Consider the following 12,880-nt stretch of genomic DNA (forward strand, 5'->3'; position numbering starts at 1 on the left):
ACAAGGTCTACTGACCCAAACAGTCACCTAATTTGTTCAACTTTATATATAAAATCTCAAAAAGAAAAAATTTTGGTTCCGTCAACGTAAGGGGCGAAGCATTGAAGGGGCGGAAGGGGGGGGGGGGCAGTAGTGTTATGTATGTTTCGTGTAGAATTTTTTAGGTATATACGTTTTCGACCCCCGGTTTTATAAAAAAAAAAATAGGTATATACTTTTAGGCCCGGTGACTTCCGATCCCCTGATGGAAATTTTCAAACTTCACCACTGATCAACGTAGACCGTTAACACCTCCCATAAACTTACAACTAAGAATCAAGATAATTGCTTGAATAACATAACCAATTTCACAATGTTGCCCTACCAATTCCATTGGAATCTGGGGCGATTAGAACAGCATGAATCTTGATAATGGGTGTCGGGTAAGTTCGGTTCTTGAAAGTAAGCCTATTTTTCAAGATTCTTGTTCCATAAAGCTAATGTTCTTTTAACAATTAGTGTGTTAAGTGGGGCCCAAATGATGTTTTTATTGATTAGACCATGCGTACCGGTAAGAGTGAATAATGTTCTCATCTTTGAGCATTTTTCGCCATGTGGCAGTACAATCAGCAAGGGACATTATTGGGCGTTTTTCTAAAATGGGTGTGGTAGAGATGTGGGCATTATGTTAAAAGGTTGTAGAGAATTAAATAAAAAATAAAAAAATCAACAAAAAAAGCTATTGGCCAAAAAAAGGAAGATTAAATGTGATTGGCCATTCAAAATTTCTCCAAGCGTGATTTGAAAAACGGCAAAACAAAAAAAGCAGCCAAACACGCCCAAGGGGTGGTTCCCCGACGTGTTTGGGCGGGATTGGGCAAACACGCCCATTACGCATGCTCTTAGCATTAAAAATGTGTCACAGTTGTTTTTTCATTTGTTACTAGAGGTCTCCACCAAGCAAAGGTAGATGTTAACGAGTAGGGGTGCAAACAACCCGAGCTACTCAAGTTCAGCTAAAAAAAAAGCTCGAACGAGCTGAGCTTAAACGAGCTCGAACCTGAGCCTGAGTCTAAAAACAAGCTTGTTTAGTAAACGAACCTGAGCTTCGCATATCGAGCTCAAGCCGGCTCGCGAGCCTAAACAAGCCTACTGCTTATATAAGTTTTTATTAATATATTAAATATATATTTAAATAATTATGAAAAAAAAAACAAATTATATAAAAAATAATAGTTATAATTAATATAACTAAACTAATAAATAATAAATGAGCCGAGCTCGAGCTTTAGAAACAAAGTTCGAATCGAACCGAGCTGAGCTCGAGCTCGGGTTGGCTAGGAGAAGAGTCGAAAGTGTTCTAGATTATGTGACGAGAACGATGATAATGACCACGGTGGGTATAAAAAACGGATGCATGCATCACCCCATCACCTAAAGTAGAACGTACGCAAGATGTCTCTACAGGTGTTGTTGAGAAGTGGCCCGAAGCACCAAAAAGGTTTGAATGCTTCGACAAAAGCGTTTGTGGCCGACCCGACCCTTTTTGACCCAAATCAAAGAGTTAACTGTTTTGACCCGTTATTTAATTCAGCAGTATCTTGAATTCTTGATGGCATGCATGACATGGTTGACATTTAAAGGTGCACAAAACGGGTTTTTTCAAGAACCGGACCAGTTCCGGGTTTGGTCAACAAAGTCAAGATCCGGTTCCAGGTACATTCGGGTTTTGACCAATTGGCCGGGTTTTTTTGGGTTTTGGCCGGTTCAGGTCCGGGTTGATGGGGAGCCAGTTCTGGTTCCACCCAGTCGGATCCGGTTCGGTTCTTTTTCCACCCCGGGTCTGGAACGGGTATGTACCCGCGGGTCAGGTAGGGTAGGAACCGGTTCGAGGTTGGCATGTACAGCCAGTACAGGATTATTAGCACAATAGATCATTAGATACCCAAGGGGCCCGTTTGGGCGGAGAAACTTGCTTTTCTTAGACATTGAATGACGAATAAATGTAAAATTACAGATGCAGCACACTGATTCTAGTCAGAACAACATATTTATTACTCGAAATTTATGAGACGTAACACGTATGTAAATGTACTTTTTGCAAATAAATATATAACAAAGGTGTTTTTTGTCAAGAGTGCGCTCACTTGTTGTCGCCATCGCCGCCATACTCGGTGGAATTGCCATTCCAGAAAGCGTTTTGGCCTCTGAATTGGGTGTCATCTTCGTCATGTTTCAAGGTGTGAATATTGCTTCCACTTCCAAATCTAGACGAATTTGGTTTGTTGTTTTTACTAGTTGACGGTGTATTACTGCTTTGGTTTGACGTTACGAGGTAGGATCTCCTGCTTCCCGTAAAGTTTCCTTGCGGCGTGCCTGCATATTTAAAAATTATCAGCTTCTATTGGGGGTGAGCCGAAAACCAAAAAACACAAACCGAACCAAATAACCAAAAAACACATTTTTTTAAGAGTAAATTACAAAAATCGTCCTTTATGTATGTCACTTATTGCAAACTGTATCCTTAATCTTCAATAATTACAGAAAACGTACTCGATGTTTGCAAACCCTTGCAAGTTATGTCCTTTAGCCCTAACTCAGTTAATTTTTTGTGGTTAAATCTGACCAGATGGACCCCACATGAGGGTATTTTGGTCATTTTACTCTCATGTAGGGTCCATTTGGTCAGATTTAACCACAAAAATACCCTCATATGGGGTCCATTTGGTCATATTTAACCACAAAAATTAACCGAGTTAGGGCTAAAGGACATAACTTGCAAGGGTTTGCAAACATTGAGTACGTTTTCTGTAATTATTGAAGACAAAGGACACAGTTTGCAATAAGTGACATACATAAAGGACGATTTTTGTAATTTACTCTTTTTAATGATTGTTATATATTGATTTAGGAATTATTAAATTTATTCTTAAATGTTTAGTATTTATAATAGAAACATAAACATGTTTATTTATCTCTGAAATGATTTATCCATTGCCTAGAGATAACAAAATTCTACATAAAAAATAAATGATTTTCAAATATAAAAGAAAACTTAGTAAAACCTATGGAGAAACATAAAAATAGATTAGAATGTTAGGTTTATGTGAACAATATATAACATAAATGTAAACATCTAAATAATATAATTGAATCTAGGATTATACTTTTTATTTTTAAATCTTGCATAATTTTGTTCAAAAATAGAAAAAAACCAATAAACCAAACCGTTGCTAAAACCGAAACCGAATGGTTTTTAGAAACCGAAAACGAACGGTTTTTAAAAACCGAAATTTCGGTTTTCGGTTTTGATTTTGCCAAAAAACTGAACCGAACAGAACCGTGCACACCCCTAGCTTCTATAATCACAACTTTGACTAAATGTTCAGTATCTAACAGGGTTGACTTTCCTAGAAGTGACGAATATACTGAGAAGGGATTAAGATATCTCAAATGGAAAGAAAAACATATTTAAGCGAATAAATGAATTATTAAATGTATAGGAAAACAAAATCACCAGATTCCGGCGAAATCCTTCTAGTTTCCGGTCCAGAAGTTGAGGAATTTGCTGTAGCATCACCACCGCCACCCAAATACGCCAAAGGATTTACATACGATAGATACCGTCTCACAAGTGAGAAATAACTTTCACCGTCTGAAGATCCAGTGGACCCCACAGATGCTGACGGGTTGGGTAGGGATGATCGTCCTCTGTTGGGGCCCGAGCCTTTGAGATGTGGCACCACTATTAACGCTTGTCTATTAAGCAGACTTAACTCCGTTAAAGTCTTGCCTAAATCTGCATTTATAGTAACGAAATTATTTAGTGGTAGTTTTGAGTCTATAAAGTTACTCAATTGACTTCACAGATATCAAAAGTTGACTATATATTTCTGCAGAGAAGGGTAATTAAGTAAAAAAAGGAAAAATTACAAGTTTTGTCCTTTATCTTTATACCACTTTTCAGGCGATGTCCTTTTTAACGAATGTTGACAGGCGGTGTCCTTTACTAGGTATTTTGTTGCAAGTTTAGTCCTTTACACCCAACCCAGTTAAAAAACCCTGTTAATTGTTGACAGACGGTGAACTTTACTAGGTATTTTGTTGCAAGTTTAGTCCTTTACCTAGGTATTTTGTTACAAGTTTAGTCCTTTACACCCAACAATTACAGGGTTTTTTAACTGGGTTGGGTGTAAAGGACTAAACTTGCAACAAAATACCTAGTAAAGGACACTGCCTGTCGATATTCGTTAAAAAGGACACCGCCTGAAAAATGGTATAAAGATAAAGGACAAAACTTGTAATTTTTCCAAAAAAAAATTGGTATACCTTGGTCAGTGAAAACCTTGCGAGGATAAGGAATGGCCAGATCATAAGATCCAATGCTAGTTTCTTGATTTTCGTCCACGTAATCTTTGACCATTTTCAAAGTGCTTGTAGGTTCAAATTTCTCTTGTAAACTTGCACCCCCAGGTAACCGTATATTTAAATAAATATCGGTTGATATATTTTCGGCTTTTTCGGTTTGAATATTTTCAGACTTTTCAGGCTTTGCTTCATGTTGACTAACATTTAAGCTCGGTTTTTGGTCCACGACAGGTACACTTGCACTTGGGGCCACTTGATTAACTGCTTTCTTGGTTGTTGTAACTGGCTGTTTAACGTTAGTTGCGGTCACTTGGTTAACTCCGGGTTCACTTGCAGTTGGTGTCACTTGGGTAACTGGTTTGTTGGTTGTTGTAACTGGCGGTTTAACATTACTTTCTTCTAATTTATTAACTGATGGCCCAGGAGACACGTCACTATCACGTTTCGAGTTTTTCTCCTGTTCATGTAACAGAAAAACATCATTAAAATAACACCTGGATGTGAGATGTCAAATGGGTTTAACATGTCAAATGTTGCCCAAATAACGCGCGCACACACACACACAGAGAGATATATATAAGAATTGGATCAATTGAGAACCACATGGAGATTTGCGAACTGAGAGAACCTCTATCAACCAAACAAATATTTTAAATTTTTTTTCTTACATTTTTGAGTTAAATGCCATTTTAGTCCCTGTGGTTTGAGCCATTTTGCCAGTTTAATCCAAAGGTTTCATTTTTAACATGTGGGTCCAAAAAGGTTTCACAGTTGCCATTTTAGTCCACTTGGTTAACTTCATCCATTTTTTCTGTTAACGAGAAGGCCAATTTGATCATTTTGTATGTAATTCTGTTAACTAAAAGGGCAATTCAGCCATATAAAATGACCGAATTGGCCTTCTCGTTAACAGAAAAAATGGATGAAGTTAACTCAGTGGACTAAAATGCAACTGTGAAACCTTTTTGGACCCACAGGTTAAAAATGAAACCTCTGAACTAAACTGGCAAAATGGCCCAAACCACAGGGACTAAAATGGCATTTAACTCTACATTTTTTATATGTTACTATTTTTTTCCTAAATAAAAGAAAATTTGAAAAAAAAAATACGTAGATCGATGGGTTACATATACGTACATTGTAAACTACATATATGCATCTACACATATTTACTTTTGCATGCTACATATAATCATATATGTATATCACCAATCTACATATAATTTTTTTGGTTTTTTTTTATTTTTACGATGATCATTTTTTTAAATTACTTGCTTGATAGTGGTTCTCTCAAGTTCTCAAATAACTTGTGGTTCTCTCAGGATCCTCACCCTATATATATTATATACACATACACACACACAAAACCTATTACATATATATACACACAACCTATATATACACACACACAACCTATTACATCTCTTCAATCAAAAAGTGAGTTATTTTAGTTAAAACATGTTCTCCGTAATTGTATATAACACAAATTTACTTAAAAAAACCTATAAAAGGTGTTCCGGATCAGCCCAATCCAGCCCAGCCCATTTCGACCCATACAAAAGGTTAGCCGTTTTGACCCCCTTAAATAAAAAAGATCGAACAAACAGGAGCGATGTCAGTTGACTTACTTCAACTGGTGGAGCACGATTCTCAGATTTTGCTTTTTCATTATCTAAAACTTCATTGTCCACAGACGCACTAGCATTTCTAGTAACGGATGATGTGGAAGAGCTTCCAGTTTCGCGTGGTTGAGAGGGAATTTGTTCCGACTGTCTCGAGGCAAGTGCTGCAGTCAAGAAAGTGGCAGTTGTTTCCTGTATGTGAAAATGCAGTTATATCATAAGTAAGTCAATGATATAAATGAGTCAAATCTTTGACTCAATAAGAACTGTATCTGAAAATAATTGTGTATTAACTATATTTGATCGTAGAAGAATATAACGCTAATTTACAATTTACACAATTAGAATGCATAAATAACCTGAACATGAAGACTCAACCATGATTTCTCAAGGGTTGAAGCCAGAACCTCAGCACTCACAAAGCCCTCTGTTAATTAATTAAAAAAAAAAACAAAAAAAAAATTGTAAGCTAAAAGTAATACAACCCAAGAGACTAATGAGCAATTTCATATACTAGATAGATAAAATCAGTTACTTATAACAGTTTCTTTCATAGTAATAACCTTGTTACCTATTCAATTCTTCAGTGAACCAAACTGTTAAGTAACTGATTTTATTTTAGAGTTAAATGCCATTTTAGTCCCTGTGGTTTGGGCCATTTTGCCAGTTTAGTCCAAAGGTTTCATTTTTAACCTGTGGGTCCAAAAAGTTTTCACAGTTGCCATTTTAGTCCACTGGGTTAACTTCATCCATTTTTTCTGTTCACGAGAAGGCCAATTCGGTCATTTTATATGGCTGAATTGCCCTTTTAGTTAACAGAATTACATACAAAATGACCGAATTGGCCTTCTCGTTAACAAAAAAAAATGGATGAAGTTAACCAAGTGGACTAAAATGGCAACTGTGAAACCTTTTTGGACCCACATGTTAAAAATGAAACCTTTGGACTAAACTGGCAAAATGGCCCAAACCACAGGGACTAAAATGGCATTTAACTCTTTATTTTATTTGTTTTGGAATTAGTAAATATGCTACTTTTAGTGTTTTGAAAGGGTAAATATGAAAGTTTGAGCTTTTAGAAGGATATATATGAAACTTTGAGCTTTTAGAAAGATAATCTAAAAACTTAATAAACCACCCATAGTTGTAAATTTACACGGTACGTTTATTTATTTGTTCAGTTGTAAATTTACCATTTTGCCATACTTGGACACCGTTATATCCGATAGCTGTAATACAAGGAGCAGGTTTCTGTGGATCTATTCAAATTGATTCAAGGAATGCCATACATGTATAAACAAAATAAAATCTACTTATAATTTATTTAATCATGTGGCTTCACTGATCAATAAAATCTTTGAATCAAGCAAAGGATACATATTGCAGAAAATTGAGCTGCATCTGTGCTTCCTTCTAGAATGTGCAGCAAAATGCAGTACTTCGATAATGACTCTGCCACCTAAATGCAGCCAGCTGTCATTAGACCATAATTTTTCCCCAAAATTTGTAGCATATACTAGGGGTGTGCACGGTTCGGTTTTTTGGTAAAACCGAAACCGAAAATGTTCGGTTTTTGAAAACCGTTCGATTTCGGTTATTTCGTTTTTAGCAACGGTTCGGTTGGTTTTTTCGGTTTTTTGAGCGATATTACGTAAAATTCATAAATGAAAAGTATAATCCAAGATTTAAGAATCTTTCTTAGATGTTTACATTTAAGTTATTATATTTAAACTTTTTAATTAATATTGTTCACAAAAAAATAACCTTCTAATCTATTTTTATGTTTCTCCAAAGTTTTTATTAAGACATTTTCTTTTATAATGCTTTTATAATCATTTAAATTTGTTATTTCTTGTAGGCAATGGATAAATCGTTTCATAGATAAATAAACATGTTAATCTTTTTATTATAAATACTTAACATCCAAGAATAAAACTAATAATTCCTAAATCAATATATAATAAACATTAAAAATGATTTTTTACGTTATTCGGTTTGGTTCGGTTTCTTTCGGTTTTCATAAAATGTAAAACTGTAACCGAACCGTAAATTTCGGTTCGGTTTTTTCAGTTCAGTTAAATTGGTTTTTCAGTTCGGTTCAATTTTCTGCTCACCCCTAGCATATAGTAGGTCATGTGTGACTAAAGATCGAAATACAACATGATATGGAACATATTATGGTTAATTTAATTAGAGAAGAAATCATAGTGGACAATAACTCACACTTGACTCTGACCAAGTAGATTTATCCATAGCGATTGAGTCTTCGTTTTCTCCTATAAATACCATAATCAAGGCATTTTAAACTACAAAAGTTTAAAGAGTATGCGAGGAATAACTGATTCGGTCATAAAAGTGAAATATTACCTGATATGTATACTACAAAAAGTTTTTTCTGTCGTTTGGCTTCAACGATTGCCTCATTAATAGAACCTTTAAATGCAAGAGATGAGATAGATTGTTCCATCTGTACAAAATACACAATAATTAGGATCTTTCGAGTGCTTTAAGTGACATAAACTAGAACCTACGCATTACTTATACTAACTTCAATCAGGAAAAAAAACGTAATAAATTGCTAAATGTGAAACTCTCCAGTGATAAAACAGTAAAACCTACACCATGGAAACACCTATAACCTATTTCAAGATTTTAACTTCTGGGTTTAAAAAAGCGAGCTTTAAGCGCGCTTTAAGCGTGAAGCGATGAAGCGTTTGGAATAGCGCTTTTTTTGGTCTGAAGCGTCACAACACGTGAAGCGTTTTGAGGCGAGCTTTAAGCGCGAAGCGACCATGGTTTGAGGCGACGCTTCAGCCCAATCAGGTCACATTTGGGCCATTTTTTAGGCCCAATAGTCTTTAAATAGGGTTTAAATGAGGCCCTACTTCTTTACTTGATTATGATGATTATTGATTAAAGACTATTTTTATGTTTATGTTTTTAGTGTGTTTCGACTTTAATTTATGCTTTAACAATGTTTTTTATGTGTTAAGTGTGTTTTTTAATCATGTTTTTGTGTTTATTATTGATTAACAAGTAGAATAGGTCATATTAATGTGTACAATATATATTTTTTTTTATTTTGAGCGCTTCGTATACGTGAAGCTCTCGCTTCGCGCTTGAAGCTTCGCTTAAAGCTTTTGGAACCAAAACGCTTCGGAGCGCCTCACGCTTTTTTAAACCAAGATTTTAAGTGTAAGCAAACAATAATCTTAACTTCCCATAAAAACAAACAAATCTTTTGTCAAAGAGTCAAATCAAATAAGAATATAAGACTAGTATCAAATTTCTATTTGTGTTCTTGTCCTTGTTGAAATGTAGCTGCCGACTTCTCCAAATCTACGTGATCCAGTGACGAATTCAACACAATTCAGTTAATGTTTATAGCAATTAAAACTAGGAGTCGCTAAATTTTATGAAATTCGAAAGATCAGAAATTGCACTTAAAATACGACTTTATTTTGTATTTTAACCGATCATTATGAAGTTTAGTTGTTCGACTCTGAGCCCTAATCCGTAAGCAATCGAAATCAGCTATATGTAACCTACCTTTTTCAATCAATAACAAAATCAGGGATCAGTAACTGACATCCGTGTCAAACTATTAAAACTTATAACCGTATTAACAACCACAATCAAGGAGTTGATAGACTGACGATAACTAATGATCGTCAAATCAAATAAGAATATAAGACTAGTATCAAATTTCTATTTGTGTTTTTGTCCTTGTTGAAAACAAGCTGCAAATTTCTTCGTGATCCAACGACAATTAAACACAACTCAGTTAAAATATTAACAATTAAAACTAAAAGTACCTAATACTTTTTAAATTTATTCTGTTTGCATTTTGAAATATCAAGATTTGCAGACGAAAAAACCATCAACAGTAAGCTAATCAAGTAACAACATAAAACAACAAAATACCACTTCGCTTTGTATTTTAACCGATTATTATAGGGTTTAGTTGTGAAACTCTAAGCCCTAATTCATAAGCAATCAAAATCAGCTATATGTAACCTACTTTTTTCCATCCTCGGTCAAATCAAACAAGAAATATATGTAGTTAATAACCCGATATATCAACCGATATATCGGTTATCGGTCCCCTGCCGAGATAGCGGTACAAAATATCGGTCAGAATATCAGTACCGATAATATCAGCGATATTGTCCGATATTTGACCGATATAGAACCGATATTTGATAGATAAATCACCGATTTTCCCGATATCAGTACCATTCTTCTTATTTCTACCGTTCATTTTTCTTCTTATTGCTGCTATTAGTGTTTTAAGTCTTAATTGTTGGTTGTTACTGTTAAATGTTAGTGTTTTAAGTCTTAGTCAGTTCTTACTTATTACAATTGTTAGTGTTAAATTGCTATACATATAAATTTAGCATAATATTAAAATTACCGATATCCCACCGCGATAACCGGTATCTCAAATATCGGTCCTTGACCGATATCCGATATTTTACCGTATTAACTACTGTCAAGAATATAAGAGTAGCATCGAACTTTTATTTGTTTTTTTTTTTCGTCCTAGTCGAAAACTAGCTGCCGATTTCTTCGTGATCCAACGACAACTCAATTCAATTCAGTTAAAATCATAGCAACTAAACCTATACCTAAACCTTTTTTTTTTTTTTTTTTTTGCAATTTGAAAGATCAGGATTTGCAGACGAATAAATCGAAAGTAGACCGATCAATTAACAGCATAAAACAACATAACATGAGCTTAATTTCACTTAATATCCAGTCTAATTATTCAACTCTGAGCCCTAATTCATAATTCATAACCAATAACAATAATCAGCTACATGTAACCTACTTTAATCAATCAAAACCACAATCAGAAACCAGTAACTGACATCCGCATCAATTATTATCCAAATCAACAACCGTAGTGACGAACGCGATCAAACGAGTCGATAAATTGAAGATAATAAGTGATCGTTATACATGAATCTACAAACTATCGGATGATTTAACATGTAAAGAGTGATTTACGATTGAATTGAGTGAAGATTGTAGAGAAAATAGAGTTCGTACCTTAGGGATTTGTGGCGGTTTGTGATTTTTTGTTTTTGGTGTTTTACGGATGCAACCACTCTTGAGAAGAAGATGGAAGAAGTCTTGTTTTATGGGCGAAATGGAATAAAAATAATTGATAAATATTTTTTTATCCTCGCGCTTCGCGGCTGGAGTGTGATCGGTTTTGCTACACAGGCGACTGGAGTTTGGTTATTATTAGTTTTGTTTGTCGAAAAACGTAAAGGTGAACACTAATACTGTTTTTACTATGGCAAAATAATGGCAGCGATGTTCGCTGATAGGTGTTATCATGGAAAAGAATAATTAAGTTGAAATAATAATAAAATCAAGGTAAAAAATAAATAAAATAATACAATTACCGAGCAAGTTATTAAAAATAAACAATAAAAAGAAAATAATCAATTATTCTATCGCCACTTGTGTTTCGCAATGAGTTTGAAACATAGATAAAATTACCAAACAACGATGATAAATAATACAATGTTCACGAGGAGGCCTAGTTTCAAATATCAAAATGTAAATAGGATGGTGTTTGGAAGTTAAAGGAACTCATGTATGATATTGTTGTAAGAAACTATATTTGTTTGATTATTTTTACTGTTAATGTTAACCGTTATATATATCGTTATTTTATTTTTGTTTTATATAATAAAGCATTTAAAACAAAAAAAAAATGCTATTGTAGTTTTAATATTTCTGAATTATATTGAATTTGAATTTGACGTTTTCATGTAGCCTAGTTTATAAATGTAAGTTTATATATAACAAAAAGATAGAAATGAAACAGCAAGATTGTAAGACGGATGAAATAGCAAGATTGTAAGATGGATAGTGCATGTGCGTGCAAAGAGTCAGAGAGACTTGATATATGCTGTAAAATCAAAGAGTAGGTGGTGTAGTACCTAGTAAGGGCCTAGAGGTTAATTCGGGTAAAGTAACATTGGATGGGTATGGCTGATGAGCTAGTGGTGGAGTGGTAGACTTGGTGTTTCAAGTTACCCATGTTCAATTCATGCCCCAAGCATTTAGTTTATGCGGCACCTGGTGATGATGAGAGACTAGGCGAGTGTCACACCCCAACCGATGGTGGAAACATCGGGGCGGGACGAGAACGAGATTGCTCGAGACTTCATAATGCTAATTGTGACAATATTTAATCAAAACCGATTTCATTTCATTAATAATTGTCAAGTACAATATTCGAAATCAAAGTACAACATTGAAATTTGAAAATACAACATGTTCAAGAAGCGAATACAACAACATAATCTAAGCTCCTTGGTGGAGCTGTTAGTCGGATCCTAGCTTTTTTGGGGAGTTGGCAGGGCGGCTAGCCTCGGGGGTGGTTTACCTCATGAAACTCTTGCCCTGCCTTAGGGATCCTAATGTGAACTCCTCCCGCTAAGGTCGTGCATGGGGGTTGCTAAGTTACTTTTTGGGTTGCGGACTTGTGAATCCCATTTGATGGAGGATGTGGTATCTCGATTTGATGATGGCCTCAAGGAGGCTATAGAAGACATAGTCGTGGGTGGCAGTCCCTTCTTTGGTGACCTCCAGTGGCGTCTGCCATCTCTGCCAATGCGTCTAGGTGGTTTAGGCCTCCTCTAGCTCGAGATGTTGGGGCTTATGCCTTTGTGGCGTCTAGAGTTCAGTCTTGGGAACTACATGATCATATCCTTCGAAACAGTGGGGTCGTTGGGCTTGACCTGGACTATCAGCAGGCGCTCGAACGCTTAAATGTCCCTCTCCCAGACTTGGATATTGACGGTTTCTCTAATAAGGACACCGCCCCCGCGAAGCCATAAAAAACTTTGGTGAATGCTCTTTTTAGCAAAATCGCTCAAAGCCTGAGAGAA

General features: G+C 35.3%; 1 protein-coding gene across 1 annotated transcript; it reads right to left on the reverse strand.

Annotated features, from left to right (window-relative positions):
- Window positions 1-1,919: 1,919 nt before the first annotated feature.
- LOC110927237 (plant UBX domain-containing protein 11) lies at window positions 1,920-11,127 on the reverse strand. The gene is made up of 10 exons (XM_022170887.2): window positions 11,022-11,127; window positions 8,337-8,436; window positions 8,193-8,245; window positions 7,347-7,428; window positions 7,163-7,228; window positions 6,329-6,396; window positions 5,976-6,161; window positions 4,309-4,804; window positions 3,497-3,778; window positions 1,920-2,355 (listed from the first exon to the last, which is right to left on the reverse strand). Exons 2-10 carry the CDS (start codon window positions 8,434-8,436, stop codon window positions 2,123-2,125), a joined length of 1,566 nt encoding a protein of 521 aa, XP_022026579.1. The 5' UTR covers window positions 11,022-11,127; the 3' UTR covers window positions 1,920-2,122.
- Between the last annotated feature and the right edge of the window lie 1,753 nt (window positions 11,128-12,880).

Source organism: Helianthus annuus, chromosome 2 (assembly GCF_002127325.2).
Source record: "Helianthus annuus cultivar XRQ/B chromosome 2, HanXRQr2.0-SUNRISE, whole genome shotgun sequence".
NCBI classification, from domain to species: Eukaryota; Viridiplantae; Streptophyta; class Magnoliopsida; order Asterales; family Asteraceae; genus Helianthus; species Helianthus annuus.